Genomic DNA, 24,914 nt, shown 5'->3' on the forward strand with positions numbered 1-24,914 from the left:
TATCAGGTGTCTCATTTTTCAGTTCTCCTATTGTCGCAGTACTGAACAATACTGTTCAAACAACCTATTAAGACTAATATATTTTTTTACTTCCCCTGTTCTTATTGACCCCATCACTAAAGCCTCTTAACAGCCTATGTTTAACAAATGGGGAATTCCTCATTCAAGCTGCATCAAAGTCAATAGAAGAGGATATCTTTGATATTTTTATTTCTCGTTCCGCTGCTTCCTTAGGCTTATCTAAGAGATATCAAGATATCCCAACTAAGCCTTTAGTGAGAGGCTGACCGAAATACTAAGTTGAACATGTACCCTAGTTTGAAGTTAAAGTGGTAGTCATTATGGCTAGAGTGAGGGGTGACCCAGAGATTTACAATTTTCACTAAAATGGGAGTTGAGGGGAAATCTTTCCATTGAGGCACCTGTTCCAGTGATCATTGTCAAAGGTAAAATGTTTCTGCCCTTGGGGAAATTTCCACTTACAGCTGTATTTCCGGAACAACAAGAGAAAAATATATGGGGCCAGATTCACAGAAGAGATACGACGGTGTATCTCCTGATACGCCGTCTTATGTCTGTGATCCGCCCGTCCTAACTATGCGACTGATTCATAGAATCAGTTACGCATAGATAGCCATAAGATTCGACAGGTGTAATTGACTTACACCGTCGGATCTTAGGATGCAATTCTAGGCCGGCCGCTAGGTGGCGATTCCATTGCGGTCAGCGTAGAATATGCAAATGACTAGTTACGGCGATCCACGAAGATCCACGCGTTCGTCGCAATCCCGTACGTCCTCGCTAGTTGTTTTTACCCGTCGCAAAGTTACATCTGCTTTAACATGGCTTATCTTTAGATCAGCCATGTTAAAGTATGGCCGTCGTTCCCGCGTCAAATTTCGATTTTTTTTTTTTGCGTAAGACGTCCGGGAATACGAAACGCCGTAAGGCACGTCGCATTTAAAAAAACACGTTGGGGCGCCGTAATTTCGCGCAATGCACGTCGGGAAATTTCCTAACGGAGCATGCACAGAACGTTCGGCGCGGGAACGCGCCTAATTTAAATGGTGCCCGCCCCATTTGAATTAAGTGGGCTTGCGCCGAGCGCATTTACGTTACACCGCCGCAAGTTTACAGGTAAGAGCTTTGTGAATCAGGCACTTACGCTGTAAACCTGCGGCGGTGTAACGTAAATGGGATACGTTACGCCGCCGCGGAGTAACGTAATTGACTCTGAATCTGGCCCATGGAGTTTTATTTTAAGCTACACATTTTTAAATGAGACAATAGATTATAATGATAGAGTGTTAAGCCTCATACACACAATCATGGGTGTAGGAACCCTTACAAATCTGGGGGGGACAGCATTTTTACCGACCCCCCCCCCCCCCCCCGGCGCGCACACTCCATACATTATATCTGTGCTCCATTAACCTTAAATGGTTATGATGCTTAAAGTGATCGTTTAACTTCTTTATCTTTTACAGAGAAAGATAGCATAGATGGCGTTATTCTGCATTGCGTTGTATAATGTACTTATTGCTGGGATTTGTTGTTCCTCTGTAACTGCTGGTATTCTCCATTGCGTTGTATAATGATTATACTACGCAATGCAGATTACCACTGACCAGTTATAGAGGAACTACAAATCCCAGCAATAATACATTATACAGCGCAATGGAGAATACCACCAGCTATAGAGGAACAACAAATCCCAGCAATGATACATTATATAAAACACAATGCATAATACCAGCAGTTACAGAGGACTACAAATCCCAGCAATAATACATTATACAGGCTGTTTAATATATTATTGCAGGGATTTGGTGTTTTTTTTTTTTAAACAGGAAACTTTAAAACAGGTCCCCCTTACCTGTTTCTGAAGCCTTGGAAGTTGCGGTGGCTCTGCGGGCGTGTGTCCGGCCTGTGTGGTGAGCGCGGCGTGGACTCGTCCTTCAGATGCCACCCGCAGCGGCAGCCCACACACACTGCTGCCCCCCAGGACAAACCACCCCCCCCCCCTCCATTAGTACAGACCCCCCCTCAGGACAAACCTCCCACTTCAATTAGTACAGACCCCCCCATAAACCACCCCCCATTAGTAGAGACCCCCTATCCATTAGTACAGACCCCCGAACAAACCACCCCCTCCATTTTTACAGACCCCTCACCACAAGTCATTCCCCACAATTAGTACAGAACCCCCCCACGATCCCCCACAATTAATACAGACCCCCCCACAATTAGTACAGAGCCCCCCAAGCCACTCCCCCCCACAATTAGTACAGAGCCCCCCACAATTAGTACAGAGACCCCCCACAAGCCACTCCCCCCACAATTAGTACAGAGCCCCCCCACAATTAGTACAGAGCCCCCCCACAAGCCACTCCCCCCCCACAATTAGTACAGAGCCCCCCACAATTAGTACAGAGCCCCCCCACAAGCCACTCCCCCCCACAATTAGTACAGAGCCCCCCCACAAGCCACTCCCCCCACAATTAGTACAGAGCCCCCCCACAATTGGAAAAAAACCCCCCCACAATTAGTACAGAGACCCCCCACAAGCCACTCCCCCCCACAATTAGTACAGAGCCCCCCCACAATTAGTACAGAGCCCCCCCACAAGCCACTCCCCCCCACAATTAGTACAGAGCCCCCCCACAATTAGTACAAAGCCCCCCCACAATTAGTACAGAGCCCCCCCACAAACCCCACCCGGGCGGCAGCTGGAGAGGACAGTGTGCAGCTGCGCCGCCGGGGTGGAGAAGATTAAGATCGTTCGTGGATGGAACAGGAGGGAGGACTAGGAAACACCGCGGCGGTGGCCTCAGACAAGGAGAGGAGGATGCAGAGGAGGAGGGAGAGGCGCACTCTGGCGCTTGAGCGCTACCTCTGTGGCACCTGGGTGAACTGCACCCCACACGGCGATATGTCAGCAGTGCTCCAACTTGGGAGCCTCCAAGTCATCCTAACCTGGGGGGGATTTTACAATACCTGTCCCCCCCGCATTATTTCCTGGTGGGGATGCGTCCCCCCCGTCCCCCCCGGTTCCTACGCCCATGCACACAATCTGATTATGTGATGGGAATTGTGTGATGACAAGCTGTTGTTGGAAAATCTGACCGTTTGTATGCTCCACCGGACAATTGTCGCATTTTTCGCCAACAAATGTGGGATAGCATGCTTTAAAATTGTCCATCAACAGATGTGTGTTGTTGGATTATCCGATCATGTGTACACAAGTCCATTAAACACAACTCCAAAGTACAAACACACATGCTCAGAAGCAATGCTAACCATAACACAACATTAGCAGAAGTTGCCCAAAGGGTGTCGCTAAAGAGCTGAAAAAACACGTCGTTTTGTGTTTGTTGGCCGAAAATTCTTTGCCGTTTGTATGCAATACAAGTTCCTGCTCAATGCCCCTTCGGACAAAAGTCCTACGCTTTGTCTGCAGAAAATCTGATCGCGTGTATAAGGCTTAAGGCTCCTTTTACAGGGGCAGACCGATTTTGTCCACCTGTCAGTTTTTTAGGTGGACCCATTGGACCATCCATTGATCCCTATAGAGCGGTAGATGTCAACGGACATCCGATCTGATCCTATCAGCTAAAACAGATTTGTTACCCATTCGTCTGGCAGACAGATTTCCTGCTGATCTAAGTGAGACCTTATCTGCCAAACTCACACAAATTTATATTCTCTAGGTCCTATTTTTAAAAATATAATTCTATAATATGTGTAGCGCTACCCCCCGGAGGAGCCGCTGGTTAGATTTGGGATCAGCGTTTTTAAGTTACCTCTATACTGTGTCTAGGGGTGATGGTGGTGTTGAGAGCAGTAACAGAATGTCCATACCGGTGTTTGACGTTTTCAATGCTTTTATTTTCCGGTCAAACACGACCAACATGACAACTTGAGGTAGACAGGACAGGTTGGTGAAGGAAGAGTGACTTCACAGAATCAGGCTATGTATAGTAAAGGCAGTCCTGCCCCTTTAGCAATTGTATTCATCTACGTCGCCACTCCAGCCGGAGTGGGTGAAGTGCCCCTGGACAGACCTCTCTCACAGGCCTGGCAGCCAGAGCGCCACTTAGAATTTCTGGGAGGAACAAGTCTCTGCCACCGACTTGGCTCTAATTGAGTTAGGACATTAAGATGAGACCTCTGCCACAGGCCTAGTGCTTGAAGATTAGAACTGTGACGGTATTAGAATGATATCCCCGTCAAAGTCTTCCCAAAATCACCCCAATATTCCACGAGGAGGGATATTCCTGGAATCACCCAATAAGCCACACATGGGTCACGCTTACTGCTGGAACAAGACACACTTTAACCACTAGCCGACCGCGCACCGTCATTATACGGCGGCAGGTCGGCTCTCCTGGGCGAGAGCCCGTAGCTATACGGCGGCTCTTTGAGCCGCCACTAGGGGGCGCGTGCGCGCCGCCGGAGGCGCACGCGCGCGCCCCCGCTCGCCCCCGACTCCCGTGCGTGTGCCCGGCGGGCGCGATCGCCGCCGGGCACACGCGATCGCTCGTTACAGAGCGGGGACCGGGAGCTGTGTGTGTAAACACACAGCTCTCGGTCCTGTCAGCAGGGGAAATGCTGATTTTCTGTTCATACAATGTATGAACAGATGATCAGTGTTTCCCCTAGTACGGCCACCCCCCCCACAGTAAGAACACACAGGGACATACTTAACCCCTTCCCCGCCCTCTAGTGTTAACCCCTTCACTGCCAGTGGCATTTTTATAGTAATCCAATGCATTTTTATAGCACGGATCGCTATAAAAATGCCAATGGTCCCAAAAATGTGTCAAAAGTGTCCGAAGTGTCCGCCATAATGTCGCAGTACCGAAAAAAAAATCGCTGATCGCCGCCATTACTATTAAAAAAATATATTAATAAAAATGCCATAAAAATACCCCCTATTTTGTAAACGCTATAACTTTTGCGCAAACCAATCAATAAACGCTTATTGCGATTTTTTTTTACGAAAAATATGTAGAAGGATACGTATCGGCCTAAACTGAGGAAAAAAAAAGTTTTTTTATATATTTTTGGGGGATATTTATTATAGCAAAAAGTAAAAAATATTCATTTTTTTCAAAATTGTCGCTCTATTTTTGTTTATAGCGCAAAAAATAAAAACCGCAGAGGTGATCAAATACCACCAAAAGAAAGCTCTATTTGTGGGAAAAAAAGGACGCCAATTTTGTTTGGGAGCCACGTCGCACGACCGCGCAATTGTCAGTTAAAGCGGCGCAGTCCCGAATCGCAAAAAGTCTTCTGGTCTTTGGGCAGCAATATGGTCCGGGGGTTAAGTGGTTAATGGCAGCATTCAGCTGGTTATATGCAGGTTACAAGCTGTTACAATGACAATCTCCGCCCCCCCTCACACAGTGGGGGTCTTCAATACAGATCCTTGGAAACAATGATATCTCCTTGAACTAATCAGTCTCTAGACCCTCTGGTACCGAACCTGCCAGACACATTTCTTTAGATAATGACATCAGTGACGTTAATTACTAGTTGTACAGAATACATTATCTAGACAGCTTGGACCCGCATATAGAAGGGATGATTAGCACAATGAAGCAATCAGAATAATTAACATGAGCCACTTATCTAATAACAGTAAACAGTAAACACAGGGCTCCTTCACACACACAATAGACCATTTTCCCTTTGAAATAGGACTGGCTGAGGAAGGGTCATTACCATATCAACAACCTGTTAGCCGAGGAGTGAGTCATACCTGAAATCACCTGTTACACACCATATTACTTAGCAGGGAGAATTTAAACTGAAGCATCCTTCACAATGGCCCCCCTTTTTCTCCCTGCTCCGGCAACCTGGTTGGACCTTCCCTGGTCCAGTAGGGTTGAGGGGTTCAGAGCTTTTAGTCCGAGGTTAACTCCGTTTGGCATGACTGACCTCCCTTGGCAACTGTTTCCGACTCAGGTATGCCACTGTGTCGTCAGATCACACGCCGGTCAGTCCCCAAGTCTTTGTGCGATCTGCAGAGTCACCAGAAGTCAGTGTGAAGACAGCGAATGGGTCTGTGCGCCGCCGTCTAGGTGTCCCGCTATGGGAGGGGGCAGGTTATGGCTCTGAAGTGACAATCACAGGAGATTCATAAAAAAGAAAAAGTTATATTTGTTGGAATGCTGTAGCGCTGGTGCTCAGAGTCCGGGGGGATCAGTGCCCCATAGGGTCAGCCACCCCCTGCTCCCTCCGCAGCCGCCGGTTCTCCTCTTTGAGCTTCTCCAGCTCCATCTCCAGTTCATGGAGCCTGGGGGGGTCAGCCTGCTGTGACCTCAGGTGGTTGTTCTCCTCCTCCATGCGGCTTATGCACTCCTCCAGCTCCATGTACTAACGGATCAGCTCCTGCTTGCTCATGTCCTGCAGGCTCTCCACGTGGTCCTTCATTATCAGGAACTGGGTGGTGGTGTAAGGGGCCACCGGTGGGCCCTTGGCGAACATCTCGGCCCGCATCTGGGAAGCCCGCTGCGACTCCCTCTCCTCCAGTCGCTTCTTCTCCTCCCAGGTCAGCTTGTTATACGGCTTCCAGGACCTCTTCTTCTTGGAGGGTGGCCGGCGGTGCCTCTTTCTGCCCAGCTCCCTCCAGGGCCCCTCCGGCTCATGGCTGTCGCCCATGACCAGCTGACAATGGTGTTCCCTGTTGTCCGTAATAACAGATTGTACCATGAGGGCTTCGTAAGGGGTGCCCAATGGTTTTTCCGGACCCAGCTCCTGGGGATCCCAAGCCGAGTCTACACAATGGGCTGCTGCTGGTGGGCGGTACCCAGGTTGAGACCAATTTGACCTGGTGTTGTCATTCATGGGGCAATTCTGCTTGAAGTGACCCAGCTGTTTGCACCGGAAGCAGCGTTGTTCGTTGTCCTCCTGGTGTGGATAGCGAGGGCTAGATGTCATCGGTCTGTTAGGAGGTTGGTATCTAGCGGCTGGTGGGTGTGAGGGCGCCGTTGGTCGTGGAGGTTGTACCCGTGGTGTGACCTGGTTTGTCTTGCGAGTATCCGCATATTCATCCGCCAACTTCGCGGCCTCTGGTAGAGTCATGGGCCTGCGATCTTTCACCCAGTCTTTGACGTCCGTCTGGATGTGATTGTAAAATTGCTCCAGGAGCATTAGTTGCAAAATGTCCTCTGCGGTGGTGGCCTGGCTGCTGTTAACCCAGTTACAGGCCGACAGGGATAACTGGCATTCCCATTCCGCGTAAGAGTCTTTCGTGGTTTTGCGTGAGTCCCTGAACTTCTGTCGGTGGGACTCTGGGGTTACTGCATAACGAGCCAGGAGCACTTCTTTAACCCGGGCGTAGCTATGGATATCCTGATCTGGCACGGTCCAGAAAGCATCAGAAGCTTTGCCTGACAGTTTGCCTGACAATATTGCAACCCACTCTCTTCTAGCTATTCGGTGCAGGTTACATTGTCGCTCAAAATCTGCCAGGTAGTTATCAATTTCACAGTCTTTTTCATCAAAAGCTTTAAAAGCGCTAAACGGAATCTTCCTTGCGTCTGCTGTGCTGTACTCACTGTTTGGAGAATGTGCGGCTGATGTTGGACTGCTGCCAGTTTTAACTGTAGTTCTGCGTCTCTTATTTGTTTAGCCTCCTGTAGTTCTGCGTCTCTTATTTGTTTAGCCTCCTCCGCTAACAGGTCCATCACTTTCAGCACCACATCCGCCGTTGGGTTCGGACCGAACCATGCTAGCTTCTCTCTCATTAGCTTGTTGGCTGGTGATTCCTCTTCCTGAATCACTGGTGTCTCCATCTCTTGTACTGCTGGCGTTGCTGCAACCAAGTTCTCCTGGTCTAGCTCCATTAATTCTGCTATGATGCCCCGCTTGGTTTTGTTGCTAGCAATCCTTCCACGACTTCCAGTAGTTCTTCCAGTGTCTGCTTGGAATCCGGGTGTAAAGGAGAGTAGAAGGGAAAATCCCACTGCTGCCACCAATTGTGACGGTATTAGAATGATATCCCCGTCAAAGTCTTCCCTTCTCCCCATAAAGAAAATCACCCCAATATTCCACGAGGAGGGATATTCCTGGAATCACCCAATAAGCCACACATGGGTCACGCTTATTGCTGGAACAAGACACACTTTAATGGCAGCATTCAGCTGGTTATATGCAGGTTACAAGCTGTTACAATGACAATCTCCGCCCCCCCTCACACAGTGGGGGTCTTCAATACAGATCCTTGGAAACAATGATATCTCCTTGAACTAATCAGTCTCTAGACCCTCTGGCACCGAACCTGCCAGACACATTTCTTTAGATAATGACATCAGTGACGTTAATTACTAGTTTTACAGAATACATTATCTAGACAGCTTGGACCCGCATATAGAAGGGATGATTACCACAATGAAGCAATCAGAATAATTAACATGAGCCACTTATCTAATAACAGTAAACAGTAAACACAGGGCTCCTTCACACACACAATAGACCATTTATCCTTTGAAATAGGACTGGCTGAGGAAGGGTCATTACCATATCAACAACCTGTTAGCCGAGGAGTGAGTCATACCTGAAATCACCTGTTACACACCATATTACTTAGCAGGGAGAATTTAAACTGAAGCATCCTTCACAAGAACGATAGAGCAAATCCTCCCAGTATGTCTTTTGGGGTCACCGACTGACAGTTTGGATGCAACCTGTCAGTGTCCGGTCACCCAGATTCCCGGTGGTTCGTTGGAATCCTGTTGGATCACCTGCCTCCGGGTTCTCCTCAGACCGATCCCCCACCGAACAGTAACCAGCTTGGGATCTTCTCAATAGGTATGGGAACCCAGTAAGTCACTGGGGTCCCCTGGCAGCATCAGTTTCTCCGGCCTATGAGAGCCCAGAGTCAGGAACTCCACGTAGCACGCAACCCCGGCCTGGTAGGCCATAGTGGTGGGGCCCGTGATGTACGCACACCCTAAAGGTCCACAGGACAAATCCAGATTTGGCAACAGCCAAATTTGTTAAATCAAAGAATGAGAGCAACATAACTCTCTCATTCCCCCACTAAATTTAAATATAGCACCTGAACAAAAGTACACAGGCGCTACATATGTATAATGAGTCAGGCTTTATATCTGACTTAAAAATCCAAAAACATTTATTTAAAGTACTTTCACTTTAAGGCTACATTCACATGGGTATACAATTTTTACTGATATTTGTTGTGCATCCCCCGCAGGAGAAGCTGGTGAATAGGAATCGCCCACCCTGCACAGCCAGGCACACTGAATTTTCACAGACTCGTTTGAGGCAGGAAACAGTCCAGCAAATTTGTTTTTATATTTTGCTAGAGGTTAATAAACTTGGATGGAGATGGGATGATTATGGGATGCCCACTTGACTGGAACAAAACTTCTTCAGGGACACCTTAACTATATACACTCTCTGTATACACCCCTCTTCCTCCAGCACATCACTTGCTTGCAGAAACAACACAGACCTGGCTGGAACACTGGTGAATCTGGGAAGGCACTCAGCCAGATCAAGCAAAAACTCTTTACAGGCAGGGACCACGGGCCCCTTTGGTGTGTAGAGAAAAGTTCAGTGTTCGGCTACATTTCTGTGGTTACTGATCCCAGCTCATCTCTTCAGGCACTGCCAGTCTGCCTGGCTGCAGCTGCCCCTATCACTAGCCCTCTTGGCTACTTTCCACAGTCCTCCCAGACTGTCACACTCACCAGCCCACCCGGCTGTCTGGTCCCTGGAGATCTTCCAGATGTGCTAGCTGGCTCCTGCTGTCCTCACTCTTGCTCCTCTAGCTCTGGAAAGGACTCCTCCATGTGTCTTGAGAGGATCCCTCCAGCCCCGAGCCCCAGGTCTGAAGTCACCCTCCCTCAGACTAGGGGGCTACCCTCAAGGGCCTCTGAAGGCCTCCTCAGCACGCCATTTCCAGCTTCAACCCGAACTCCACACTGTACCTGCTGTCCTGACCTCCTCGTCATTCTAACCTCCCTCCCATTCTTATGGAAACTTCTCCAAGGTTCCAGCAAGTAGGGGTACTAGAGGTGCTGTCTGATAAGTCATCCAGCCCCATTCTGACCCAGATTCAACACAGGCTTGGCTGCCAGCCAAGCCAAACAATTTACCTACACCAGGGGTGTCCAAACTTTTTTTATTAAAGAGGGCCAGATTCGATAAAGTGAACATGCATGAGGGCTGACCATTTTGCCTGAATTATTTGAACCATTAAAATTAAATGGAAATAGACTATTTTATGCAAAGTTTATTGCAAATGGCATACTTTTTTCATTTTGTCACATTTGCACATATATATCTTTTGTGGCCCCCAACGAATCCACTGAGCACCGCTCAGGACTAAGGAGGGCTTCCTTAATCACAGGCACTGAGACATTTCCCGATCTCTGCAGCTGCAGACCAGGAAATGTCTCAGTGCCTGCGATTGGCGCTGTGTGCTGTCAGCTTCCTGGTGGGCACGGATACATCGACTTGCGAACACGCCTGAGCTCATCCTTAGTCCTAAGTGGCTGTGTGTTGGAATGGACCGAGGTTCAGTTTCATCGGTCCAAACCGACGGTGTGTATAGCCCATCGGTCTGTTTTCCTTCGGTCCAAAATTTTAAAACATGCTTCAAAACCGAACCGATGGAGCGCTGCCCGATCGGTCCAAACCGATGGTTAGTACAGAAAAGCATCCGTTCAAAACCCGCGCATGCTCAGAATCAAGTCGACACATGCTTGGAAGCATTGAAATTCATTTTATTCAGCACGTCTGTGTTTGACGTCACCGCATTCTGACCCGATCGGTTTTTGGAACGATGGTGTGTACACACATCAGGCCACTTCAGCAGTGAACCGATGAAAATGGTCCGTCGGACCATTCTCATCGGTTTTGTCCGACCGTGTGTACGGGGCCTCACTATGGCTCAGGCCCCCACCCACAGATAGGAAGTCTGTCCCGGGAATCAGGTGGATTCCCAAATCCCTCTGAGTGGAGTCAGAGGCTGTGTGCATGTCTGCAGCAGGCAGATGTGATTAATGATTGAGCAGCAAGACGCTGATAGGAGTAAGCTAGGTTTGTGCTTAACTCTGGGAAACTGTTTGTTCTGAGGAACAGAACTGGGGCCTAGGCTAAAGGCCTGAAACAGCCGGATGGCAAGTGTGACAGCCAGGAGGCTAAACTGTTGATTTGGCAAGATACAGGAATGGAGGAACCCCCTGCGAGGGCTGCTATTGTATTTGTGAACTTTTGTGCTTTTAAATAAAAGTGGGCTACCAGGCCCTTAAAAACTCAGTTCTGGATTGGCGTACTCACTGGAAAACGCATCTATCGCTGGAGTCTAAAAACCCCAATCTTACAATATATACAAATTACCAGTGGGGCCGTATTCAACCAGAACACGGGCCGCAATTGGCCCACGGGCCGGACTTTGGACATGTCTGACCTACACTATCACAAAAAAATAAAATAACTATTTACACTTTTAGCACACTAGAGGGTGCTACATATTATTACGCATGTCTTTTTTTCTAGCAAAACAGTTCCTGCATAATGATCAGTAAATACATGCATAAAATTGTCCCATGTTTTTTTTTATTTTTTTAATACTTACATTTGGCATACGTGTACAGTATATGCCGGTCCCCAGACATAGATTGGATTTTGTTTTATGTATCTGAACGCAGTGCATGTTTACGCACTTGTGTGAATTACTCTATTGAAAGAATGCAGCTGCGTTCAGATCCCTAAATAAAAAATCCTTGTATATATGTTTTTTTTTTTTTTTTTTTATGGCCGTGTAAATAAAGCTTTACTAGCAATCTGTTCTTGCTTAACTACGTGACTAAAACTGGAGGAATAGCAAAATATGTAATTTGCACATATAATTTGCACATATAATTATTTCTCAATCGTGGTCGTCAATGGGAGTAAAAAAGTGGCATAGCGCCTGTGCTCAGTAAAAGGAAGAATAGTTCCCAATGGGCAATGACCATTACGGTCCCCAATTGTTGGTGTCAGCGGAATGAATAGTGCCCCATGGTTGGTTTCATTGGAAGGAATGGTCCCCCATGGTAGGTGTAAGTGGAGTGAAAAGTGCTCCATAATTGGCATCAGTGGAAGGAATAGTGGCCCATTATTGGTGTCAGTAGAAGGAATAATGCCCAGTTGTTCATGTCAGTGGAAGGAATAGTGTCCCATTGTTGGTGTCAGTGGAAGGAATAGTGCCCCATTGTTTATGTCAGTGGAGTGAATAGTGGCCCATTGTTGGTGTCAGTGGAAATAGAAGGGCCCCATTGTTATTGTCAGTAGAAGGAATAGTGCCTGATTGTTGGTGTCAGTGGAAGGACAAGGGCCCCATTGTTGGTATCAGTGGAAGGAATAGTGGCCCATTGTTGGTGTCAGTAGAAGGAATAGTGCCCCATAGTTGGTGTAAGGGTAAGGGCCCCATTGTTGGTGTCAGTGGAAGGAATAGTGGCCCCATTGTTGGTGTCAGTGGAATAGTGCCCCATAGTTTGTATCGGTGGAAGGATAAGGGCCCCATTGTTGGTGTCAGCGGAATAGTGGCCCATTGTTGGTGTCAGTGGAGTAGTGGCCCGTTGTTGGTGTCAGTAGAAGGAATAGTGCCCCATTGCTGGTGTCAGTGGAAGTATAAGGGCCCCATTGTTGGTGTCAGTGGAAGGAATTATACCCCACAGTTGGTGTCAATGGAAGGAATTATACCCCACAGTTGGTGTCAGTGGGAGAAATTATACCCCACAGTTGGCGTCAGTGGAAGAAATTATACCCCACAGTTGGCGTCAGTGGGAAAAATTATACCCCACAGTTGGTGTCAGTGGATGAAATTATACCCCACAGTTGGCGTCAGTGGAAGAAATGATACCCCACAGTTGGCGTCAGTGGAAGAAATGATACCCCACAGTTGGCGTCAGTGGAAGAAATGATACCCCACAGTTGGCGTCAGTGGAAGAAATTATACACCACAGTTGGCGTCAGTGGAAGAAATGATACCCCACAGTTGGTGTCAGTGGAAGAAATGATACCCCACAGTTGGTGTCAGTGGAAGAAATTATACCCCACAGTTGGTGTCAGTGGGAGAAATTATACCCCACAGTTGGTGTCAGTGGGAGGAATGATACCCCACAGTTGGTGTCAGTGGAAGAAATTATACCCCACAGTTGGTGTCAGTGGAAGAAATTATACCCCACAGTTGGTGTCAGTGGGAGGAATGATACCTCAAAGCTGTTGTCATTTGTGGGATTAGTGCCCCATGGGCTGGTTTAAGTGGAAGTATACTTCCTCTGCAGACACTTACCTATAGGTAAGAATATAATAAGTCTTTAGGAGATATTTACATGTAGCACTACCCCCTGGAGCTGCTGGATTGCTTTGGGTGGCATGTTACCCCTATTTCCTCGCCGTCTAGGGTATCAGATGAGAGTTGAGAAAAACTTCAATGTCCACACTTTAGACTTCTTTTTCTTTGATTTATTTGCTGAACTTGGTAAAAGAATAAAATAAGTAGTTGAAGAGGTGGAGGGGTAACAGGTTCAGGTGTATAACTTCTGTCCGGAAACACTCCTGCTTCCAGCAACGCAGCTTTTGTCGCCACTCTAGCCAGAGTGGGTATTGTGCACCCGGATAGGCCTCTCTCACTAGCCTAGCAGCCGGGATGTCACACGGAAACTTGGTAAAGTCTCTGCCACAGACCTTCCCAAAGATGGAGGTATATTCGGTCCAGAATCCTCTCAGCACAGGATTAAGCACCCGGATCTCTCCCGATTGACTTCTTGTGAACTTAGAACTGACAGGCGACAATCATTCAGCCCTTCAGTAATGGTGCGTCCTTTGATGAAGTTCAAGGCCTCTCCTGAGATACCAGCCTCTTGCTCGGTGCTCTCCAAGGTTCTTCATCGAGTGGCTTCCTCCCTCAGGACGGACAGCACAGGACCACTCTTCAAGCGTAGACCCAGTCTGATTACCGGGCCTACTTAGTAGATCACAACCCTGGACCAACGTGGTCCCGGAGCCAGGAACACTTGTACACGCACCCCCGGCCAGGAGATCCACACAGACCAGGATCGACGACCCCGGTCCAATGGCGTCTGTCCCTTAAGAACTCCTCCCCAGCATGCACAACTCCCACTGATTGGCTGCCGAAGGGGAACACCCAAAACACGTTGACCTGACTGCTGCCACCCTCGGCCTGGGGTGGTAACAGCGGCCCCAGACAACAATAGTGGTCACTCACAGTACAGCCATGGCTGGAACAGAGGCCCAAAATGTGGAAAGAATCATACACATACCTCCCAACATTTAAAAAGTCCAATGCGGGACATCTTGTTGAGCGGGGGGGTTCAGCGGATCGCAGTTGGTGAGCGGGGGGGGGGCAGTTTGCTGTTGTCTCCTACCTCTGTCCCGACTCCCCGCCTGCGCCATCCACCTGCAGCCCGCTCCGTCATCCAGTCACCCACCTCCGTCATCCAGAGCAGAGAGACAGGCAGAGGGGAACCGTCGCACTGTGATAGGGCGTATAGCAGTCATGTGCGGAGGCGGGACTTCTAGACGCTCACAGACAGGCCGCCAGCCCCACATGACCCCCATACGTCCAATCACAGCACCAGACATCAAATATGGCAGGGGAAACCGAACGTGGAGGCATGGAATGTCGCCCCCCTAAATGTCGCGGACCGGGCCCTGTTTTCCGGGACTTGAGTCTAGTCTGCGGGACCCCGGGACACAATTAGAATTGCGTAAGGATCCCGCGGAATCCGGGACGGTTGGGAGGTATGCATACAGTCTGAGTCAACTAACTCTCAGACTACCCTCTAAATTTAAAGCAGCGCCGGCTAGAAAGTAGCAGGCCGCTACATACATTACATGTAGCCGGAGACATCCCTGGCGCATGCACTCTGAAGAACAGCGACGGGTGCCGTTCCTTCAAAATCCTGTGCCATGAACGGCCGCTCCCATGCGCATGTGCGGGAGCGACATCATCGCGGCTTTGAACACTCACAGCGTCAGACCCCGCGAACCCAGAAGAAACTCTGGGGAAGATGTCTGCCATCTTGCGATGTGTTAGTGGCGCTGGAGGGCTTTGTTCAAAGTATTTCATAATGAGCTAGTATGTAATGCAGCATTATACCTTTGTCATACAGAGGTCAGAGTTGCCAACCTCTTATAAGGCTGGAGTTACGTGCCCACTGCCCACTGGTAGGTGATATAAATCGCCATCATGCAGTGTTTGTAGTCTCCTAGTGAGCAGTAAGAATGCGCTGAGTATGAGCACTCCCTAGGTGGCGCTGTTGTGTGTATTAGAGTCATTAGAAAACAATGCAGGATGTGAAGTTCCTCAGAGTGGATGAAGGTGACGGTGAGAAGGTGAGAGTGAAGCGCACATTCCATTGCTTGGCGTGGTCACGTGCTCTCCCTCACCCCCTGTACACAGCAGTAGTGTATTGCTGAGCTGTGTGTGTTGTTTATGATGTGCCGTGGCCCCTCCCTCCGTCTCTCACACAGACACTCCCCGTACAATGTGAATGGACAGTGCCCCCTCCTCACTGAGCTCGCCCCGCCCTTCTGTCATAGGGGAAGGTGCAGCACACCGTCACCTCCAGGACAGCCCGCAGCAGCAGGGAAGCCACTGGTGTCCCTTGGTTACGGGGCTGGGGGGTGGATAGAGCTGTGAGGAGACCAGTCCACACTTCTTCCGGGAGAGCAGGGAGCCGCCCCCTCCCCTCTGATCCCTCCATATACTTACCTGCTGCTAATCCTCACCGGACATCACCGAACACACATCAACATGACTGAGCTCCGGAGGAGAGGCCCGGGGGAGACCGAGTCCGACAACACCAGTGACAAGGTGAGTGTGACTGGGAGCTGGTCACCTGTGTGCAGGGCCTAGTGGGGGCACTATCTTCATCCCTGGGGGGCACTGCTTACATCCCTGGGGGGCACTGCCTTCATCGCTGGGGGGGCACTACCTTCATCGCTGGGGGCACTGCTTACATTGCTGGGGGGGGGCACTACCTTCATCGCTGGGGGGGCACTACCTTCATCACTGGGGGGGCACTACCTTCATCGCTGGAGGGGCACTACCTTAATCGCTGGGGGGGGCACTACCTTCATCGCTGGAGGGGCACTACCTTAATCGCTGGGGGGGGAACTACCTTCATCGCTTGGGGGGCACTACCTTCATCGCTGGGGGGGCACTACCTTCATCGCTGGGGGCACTGCCTTCATTGCTGGGGGGCACTACCTTCATCGCTGGAGGGGCACTACCTTCATCGCTGGAGGGGCACTACCTTCATCGCTGGAGGGGCACTACCTTCATCGCTGGAGGGGCACTACCTTCATCGCTGGGGGGCACTACCTTCATCGCTGGGGGCACTGCCTACCACTGTGGTCTGTGGGGGGCACTACCTTCATCACTGGGGGGGCACTACCTTCATCGCTGGGGGGCACAACCTTCATCGCTGGGGGCACTACCTTCATCGCTGGGGGCACTGCCTACCACTGTGGTCTGTGGGGGGCACTACCTTCATCGCTGGGGGGGGGGGGCTACCTTCATCGCTGGGGGGGCACTACCTTCATCGCCGGGGGGCACTACCTTCATCGCCGGGGGGCACTACCTTCATCGCCGGGGGGCACTACCTTCATCGCCCGGGGGCACTGCCTTCATCGCCGGGGGGGGCACTGCCTTCATCGCCGGGGGGGCACTACCTTCATCGCTGGGGGGCACTACCTTCATCCCTGAGGGCACTGCCTACATCCCTGGGGGGGCACTACCTTTATCGCTGGGGGCACTGCCTACCACTGTGGCCTGTGGGGGGCACTACCTTCATCACTGTGGGGGCACTACCTTCATCATTGGGGGCACTACCTTCATCGCTGGGGGCACTGCCTACCACTGTGGTTTGTGGGGGCACTACCTTCATCACTGGGGGGGGGGGCACTACCTTCATCGCTGGGGGCACTGCCTACCACTGTGGTCTGTGGGGGGCACTACCTTCATCACTGGGGGGGGAACTACCTTCATCGCTGGGGGCACTGCCTACCACTGTGGTCTGTGGGGGGGCACTGCCTTCATCTGTGGGGGGGCACTGCCTACATCAGTGGGGGGCACTACCTTCATCACTGGCTGGGCACTACCTTCATCATGTGCGTCGGGATCCAACGGGGTAAATGACCACGCTATATCAAGATGCCACTCAACTCAATCTGTGGGGGGCACTACCTTCATCACTGGGGGTACTGCTTTCATCTGTGGGGGCGGGGGCACTGCCTTCATCACTGGGGGTACTGCCTCCTTCATCTGTGAGGGGCACTACCTTTATCACTGGGGGCACTATTGCCTTTATCTGTGGGGGGGGGGGGGGCACTGCTACCTTCATGATTTGTAGGGGGACCACTGCTACATTTGTGGGGGACACTACCTTTATCTGTGGGGGTTATGTTCTAGCTTCCGTGGGCGATCATACATTCATTCCCCCCCCCCCCCCTATTTTCGATTAGATATACTCTACCCCTATTACTCTGACTTTGCTTAGCCCTCTCACGGTTTAGGGTGGGTTCACATTAGCTCTGAAAAGTGATTGATGGTGGATCACATTTCAGAGTGTGGCTAAACCGCTCCTGTCAGAGATTCAGGAAGCGATCCTACTGCCTCATGAATGCCAATGGGACTAAATGCACCACAAACACAAGCCCCATTCACTTGACTGTCACAGGTCACATGTCCTCTTATTTATTACAGACACTTGTATAGCGCCATCAACTTGACTTGCCGCTTTAAATTTGCTGTGACACAAAGCCTTGTGGCTCTGTTATGTAAACGGCCCTTTCTGGCTGTATTGTAGACTTTAGGTATGTGGGCATACGGGTTGACGATAAATCCATAGCTAAGTTACCACCCCCTTGGCCACCAAGGTGAAGGAGACCTTGAATTCTGCAACACAAAGTCACTATGCCCTGTGACTAGACACTGCTGTGTCACATTTGGGAGGGAGCGGGTACATGGTTTTGACATATACCGGCTCCCACTTCCCGAGTAAGATTGGCAATCAGCAATCTACTACATTTCCAATCTCCACCCCCCCCCCCCAGCAGGTCCCAGAAGACAGCAGGACCGTTCAGAAAGTGTAGTGAGACTTGCGCATGCACAGTAGGAAACCATTAAGATAAAAAACATTCTGTGTGCAGCAGCCCCCCTAATACTTACCTGAGGTCCCTTTACATTCAGCAATGTTGTCTCGGTTGTCTGGGACTCCCCTCCTCATTGGCTGAGACAGCAGCGTGGCGCCATTGGCTCCCACTGCTGTCAATCAAAGGCAGTCAGCCAATGAAAATAGTAAGGGGTGGGGCCACAGCTCCGTGTCTGAATGGACACAAGGAGCTGTGACTCGGCTCGGGTGCCTCCCATAGCAAGTTGCTTGCTATGGGGGCACTAAACAGGAGGGAGGGGCCAGGAGCACAGAAGAGGGACCTGAGAAGAGGAGGATCTGGGCTGCTCTGTGCAAATCCACCACACAGAGCAGGTAAGTATAACATGTTTGTTATTTTTAATTAAAAATATACAAGACTTTACAATCACTTTAAATGTGGGAAGCCGGCTGTGACTCCTTGTGGCTTCAGACAGCTTCCCACTCCGCATGTGTGAGCCGCACTGCACTTTGTGAATGGTCCCAAAAGACTGCGTGTAGGGGGGATCGCCTAGGAAATTCCTGCAGAAGTGTGGAGTGGGTACATGTTAAAACTAGGTCCCCCCAAAAGTGGCAGAGGAGGACATTAAAGTGGAGGTTCAGCTTTAAAGCAGATTAGTTCAACTTTCAGCTTCAGCTGCATACATTACTTGGCACTAGGGCTGCACGATTCTGGTCAAAATGAGAATCGCGATTCTTTTGCTTAGACTAAAGATCACGATTCTCAAAAACTGAATGCCAGAACACCCCCCCCCCCCCCCCCATATAAATCTGTCGGCGTCATTTGCGTTCCACGCTGGTTACGTGGAACCAGTGCCGGTCCCCCCTTACACCAGGCGTTTCCAACAGGGCCCCCTTACACCAGGCGTTTCCAGCAGGGCCCCCCTTACACCAGGCGTTTCCAGCAGGGCCCCCCTTACGCCAGGCGTTTCCAGCAGGGTCCCCCCTTACACCAGGCATTCCCAGCGGGGTCCCCCCTTACACCAGGCGTTCCCAGCGGGGTCCCCCCTTACACCAGGCGTTCCCAGCGGGGTCCCCCCTTACACCAGGCGTTCCCAGCGGGGTCCCCCTTACACCAGGCGTTTCCAGCAGGGCCCCCCTTTACACCAGGCGTTTCCAGCAGGGCCCCCCCTTACACCAGGCGTTTCCAGCAGGGCCCCCCTTTACACCAGGCGTTTCCAGCAGGGCCCCCCCTTACACCAGGCGTTTCCAGCAGGGCCCCCCCTTACACCAGGCGTTTCCAGCAGGGCCCCCCCTTACACCAGGCGTTTCCAGCAGGGCCCCCCCCTTACACCAGGCGTTTCCAGCAGGGCCCCCCCTTACACCAGGCGTTTCCAGCAGGGCCCCCTTAAATCATCAGGTATGATGCCCCAGCAGCATAGACTCAGTACAGAGTGGACAGGACAGAAGGAGCCGGCCGGGTGGCTTCTAATAGGAATTGAGCTGCAGCTCTGCCCACCCCTGCCCCTTCCCACGTCATTACACTCACAGACAGACATCAGTGGGGCGGGAGATGGGCGGTGCTGCAGCTCAATTCCTATTAGCAGCCACCCGGCCGGCTCCTCCCGTCCTGTCCACTCTGCACTGAGCAATTCCTATTGCTTGGTCTACAATAAAATGGCGGCCGTCGGAGACATTGTCTCCGCCCGGCCGCGGGGGCCCTGAATAATGACTGCGTGGAACCAGCTGTGAAAAAGCAGAATCGCGGGTCATCCCGCGGGGAGATCGTGGGCGGGGAGAATCGAAATCGCGATTCTCTCCGCGATTAATCGTGCAGCTCTACTTGGCACCATTTTCCAGCTGTGGGAAACCAACATCCCTTTCAGCCAGAACAAAATGGAGTCAAGCTGAGCACCACTCGGCCAATCAGAGGAAGCTTTGTATTTTCTGAATGAACAAACCTTCCTCTGGCTGAAGCGGAGATAATGACATCTTCCTGCCACTTTGCCACCTTATAGAATACAAAGCTGCCTCTGAATGGCTGAGCCCAACTCTGTCTTGTTCCGGGTGTGAGACAGGAAGGTCTCATCTTACCACCGCAAGCCTGTAGCTGAGGCTACATATGGTTTATACAGCACACCCAGCTGGTGCACTTGTTAATGTAGGAAATTGTTTGCTTGGGTGAGCGTGGCTCATTTAAAGTGAAAGTAGAGCTGGAGTTTGGCTTTAAAAGAAAAGTATGGGTTTGGGTGTTCCATTATACTTACCTGGGTGGATGCATCGGTCCGATGCTGCATCTGTCCCCCCCCGGTGCCTCTGCCATCGAACATCGCTGATGGCTCGGTTCTCGCAGATCCCTGAGAGGAGAGCTGCTGACTGTCAGTCACAGCTCTCCTCAAGCTCACTGAAGCACAGATCTGTAGAGGGGTGGGAAGCGGATGTCTCAGTCTCTCAGTGGCTCGTTGAGAGGCTGAGATGGGTGTCCGTCCAGGCACCTGGCAGATCCAGACTTTATTGTCACGATGCCTGTACTGATCTACATTGAGAGTTAATTGATCTGAAGGGAAGTTATGGCAATTTTATTGTGAATGTGGTCATTTTGATGAAGTTACACATCGATCGGGTAATAAAATCACTGGGCCGGATTCAGGTAGAATTGCCCATTATTTACGGAGGCGCAGGGCAACGTTTTTGCCCTGCGCCCCCGCAAATTTGCTCTGCTGCCCTTGATTCACGGAGCAGAAGCTCCGTGAATTGCGCGGGCGCGCCGGCAAAATGCCCAGGCGCTAGAGCACGCAATTTAAATGATCCCGTAGGGGGCGGGAATCATTTAAATTAGGCGCGTTCCCGCGCCGATCGTAGCGCGCATGCTCCGTCTGGAAACTTTCCAGACGTGCATTGCGGCAAATGACGTCGCAAGAACGTCATTTGCTTCAAAGTGAACGTGAATGGCGTCCAGCGGCATTCACGATTCACTTACGCAAGGTACGTAAAATTCGAATTTCGCGACGCGGGAACGACTGGTATACGTAACATGGGCTGCCCCTGCGCGAAAACCGCCGTACGTAAACGACGTAAATTGCGTACGCAGGGCTCGCGCAACGTTGTGAATCGGTGTTAGTATGCAATTTGCATACTATACACTGAGCACAACGTGAACGCCACCTAGCGTCCACCGCAAGAATGCAGCCTAAGATCTGCGCGGCATAAGAGCCTTATGCCGCGCAGATCTTAGGCTGCAGTCGGCGTAACGAGGTTCCTGAATCAGGAGCACTCGTTACGCCGGGGGAAGGAAGCAATTGCGCTGTGTAACCTATGGTTACACAGGCGCAATTGCTTCTTGAATCCGGCCCAAAGAGTATAAGGCTTAGGGAGACCTAGGAAGAACTTGTTCTGTGGCTATGATGTGTCTCACTACCTGTAGTCGGCTTGTGAATCCAGACATTGACACTCCCCATACAGATAAGTAGAGAATCTCATATTTATACCAGGAAGTGACTCAGAAACTTTGATTTCGATATTATTTGTCATCATCGCACCGAAGACATGGCTATACCGTCGTTTTCAAGACTGCTTGAAAGTGATCTTGTGGTTCCTGCAAGAAATGTTCACGTTTTTCGAAACTGCCTATAAAGCCAGGGCAGAGGAGAACAGAGATGTCAGCCCTAGCAACCAATCGGATGCAATTTTTCAAGCTGCGATTCAAAACTGAAAGCAAGCAATGCTACAAGCAATGTGCTAGAGGCAATACTTTTATTATCCTCCAAAATGGTATGGTGTGTTTGTAAATATAATTACATATTCCTTTGTCGTTTTTAGGACAGAGAGTAAACCCGGGTACTGTCATGTTTTAGGTCCCATCCACACTAGTGTATTGTGACAACTCGCGCAAAATTGTGCATTTTTTTTTTTTCTTCACGCGTTCACATAATGCACAAAAACACTAAACACTCCTAACAATAAGTGGGTTGTTGCGCATATAAAACATGCAAGAAAGTGTGGTACTGAAAGTGCAGAATGAGCAAAGATGATTGCCTATTGAAATTAATGGGTTGTACACACGATCGGGCCCTTTGTCCGACCAAAATCACATCGGAATTCTATCGGAGTAAAAGAGAACATCGGAATCTTCGATGAGGCATACACACGATCGGAATTTCCGATGGAAAAAGTCCGTCTGACTTTTTCCATCGGAAATTCCGATCGTGTGTACGGGGCTTTACTCGCGAAGCGTGACAATGTGCAAAAAAAAAGTGCCTATGTTCAATGCCATATATTGTGTTACACTAGTGTAAAAGAGACCTTACAGTGGAACTAAACTCCCTCAATCAGCATTAATTATGTATAATTGTTATGCTATTACAGATAGGAAAATATATTATCTTTACTTGTTTTGAAACTTTTTTTTTTTTTTTACATTTCTTCAGTTACTTCCTGCTTTCTGGCCTAGGCCAAAATGGTGTCATACATCCCAGGAGTCTTCCTGGGCATTTTTTTTCTTTCATCTGGAGAATAGGAGGCAGAGTTTTATTTTAGTAAATAAATAGGAAAGTATGAAAAACTTTTTATAGTTTTGTTATAAAATTTAGCAAACGGGTAATTTTATTCTCCTTCACTGAAGGGCTCTGATAGGCGGCACTGTTTGGCAGCACTGTTGGGACTGCACTAGGGTTGTCCCGATACCAGTATCGGTATCGGGACCAATACTGAGCATTTGCGGGAGTACTTGTACTCCCGCAAATGCCCCCGATGCCAGATCCGATACTACCCCCACCCCCCCCCCCCCGCCGTCGCCGCAATGCCGCCGCCTAGTTAATCAGCGTGCGGGGAACATTACAGCTTTCATTAGAATAGCTGTCTGTTCCCCGCCGCGTATAGACACTCCCCCTTGCTCAGGATTGGACGGGTGATCTGTCTATCAAAGTGCAGATCACCCGTCCAATCACGAGCAAGGGGGAGTATCTATACGCGGCGCGGCGGGGAACACACAGCTATTCAAATGAAAGCAGTAATGTTCCCGTAACGCTGATTAACTAAGCGGCGGCATCTAGGTATGGGGAGACATGGCTGCATCTGTGGGGGACATGGCTGCATCTGTGGGGGACATGGCTGCATTTGGGGACACATTTAAAAAAAAGTATCGGTATTCGGTATCGGCGAGTACTTGGGGGAAAAAAGTATCGGTACTTGTACTCGGTCCTAAAAAAGTGGTATCGGGACAACCCTAGACTGCACTGGTAATCAGTGACCTGATTATCAGTGCCGATATCCCTTTAACACAAGCTGGTTATCGGGTCTTTTTTCTCCTCATGCTGTCAGCGTGAGCAAAGAAAAGCCGATAACCGACTTGTGTTTACTTCCCTGATTACCTGTCATTGGACACAGCTGATTACATGGTAAAGGGCCACTGTGATTGGCCCTTTACCCTGATCTATGATCAGCTTAGTCCACAGGCGGGCAGCGAGCTCACGGGAGGACATTTATGTACGCCCTCCCGGGAAAGTAAGCCTGTGCTGTAGCCATCTTTTGGCTATAGCGCGGGTGGGAAGGGGTTAAACAGAATCTATTAGAGGTGCTCAGAGACTGTGAGGTGGATTTACTAAAGGAAAATAGACTGAAAGAGTTCCTTAACCACTTAACCCTCGGATCATATTGCTGGTCGAAGACCAGAGCACTTTTTTTTTTTTTTTTTTTCGGTACTGCGACATTATGGCGGACACTTTTGACACATTTTTGGGACCATTGGCATTTTTATAGTGATCAGTGCTATAAAAATGCATTGGATTACTATAAAAATGCCGCTGGCAGTGAAGGGGTTTACACTAGGGGGTGGGGAAGGGGTTAAGTATGTTCCCTGGGTGTGTTCTAACTGTAGGGGGGGTGGACTCACTAGGGGAAATGACTGATCTTCTGTTCATACATTGTATGAACAGAAGATCAGCATTTCTCCCCCTGACAGGATCGGGAGCTGTGTGTTTACACACACAGCTCCCGGTCCTCGCTCTGTAACGAGCAATCGCGGGTGCCCGGCGGCGATCGGACACCCTAGGCTTCTACTCGAGTCAGTAAGTTTTCCCATTTTTTTTGTGGTAAAATTAGGTGCCTCGGCTTATATTCGGGTCGGTTTATACTCGAGTATATATGGTACTTTTTATTCAATTTTTTTTACAAAGGTGAACTTATCCTTTTTAAAGGAGCCATTCTGAGAAAAAAAAAGTGCCCCAAGTCCTTTATTTGAAGCATACGTTCGCCTTTTGTACCATATTACAGATGCAGCAGCTCCCACACTCCCCGATCCCACGTTGTGACAGTAAGCAGGGGATCTTTTCCCCCACTCACTATGACAATTAAAAAAAGATTTTTTTGGGGAAAACCTACACCCTAAATAAGAATTAAACAATTATTCTACTTTGCCAGGCGTACAACGAGCAAGAAAATAATGGCCACTGCAGAGGGAAGTGGTCTTGAAAACCTACCTGTGAAGTCCTGGAATGAAATGTAATTAAAACTCAGAGGTTTTAGTATGATGTGCATGGACTTGCTAGGGCTAAAGGAAAGGCTTATGCTCATGGGACAACACAGTAAGGCCCTGTACACCTAAGAACCATGCGAACGCCAATGTAGATGCCCGCTGTGCATTTCTTACATTTCCTAAGTGCTTTCCAGTTGCCAGGGCTGAAATGGATGGAACACATTGAAGTCTTCTTTACTTGCTAATGGGAATCTCCTCTAGCAGATTGGAATGTACAGTAGTCTAGAAGTGGCCTTTGTGGC

At 49.7% G+C, this 24,914-nt stretch overlaps 1 protein-coding gene across 1 annotated transcript in view; it reads left to right on the plus strand.

Moving 5' to 3' along the window:
• The first annotated feature begins 15,564 nt into the window (after positions 1 to 15,564).
• The window catches only part of CDS1 (CDP-diacylglycerol synthase 1), a 101,740-nt gene continuing 92,390 nt past the window's right edge, over positions 15,565 to 24,914 (plus strand). The window contains exon 1 of the mRNA XM_040326494.1: positions 15,565 to 15,862. Coding sequence (XP_040182428.1) covers positions 15,803 to 15,862 — 60 coding nt within the window. The 5' untranslated portion in view covers positions 15,565 to 15,802. The remainder of the gene's footprint in view (positions 15,863 to 24,914) is intronic.

The sequence above is a fragment of the Rana temporaria genome, chromosome 1, assembly GCF_905171775.1.
Source record: "Rana temporaria chromosome 1, aRanTem1.1, whole genome shotgun sequence".
Taxonomy (NCBI): domain Eukaryota; kingdom Metazoa; phylum Chordata; class Amphibia; order Anura; family Ranidae; genus Rana; species Rana temporaria.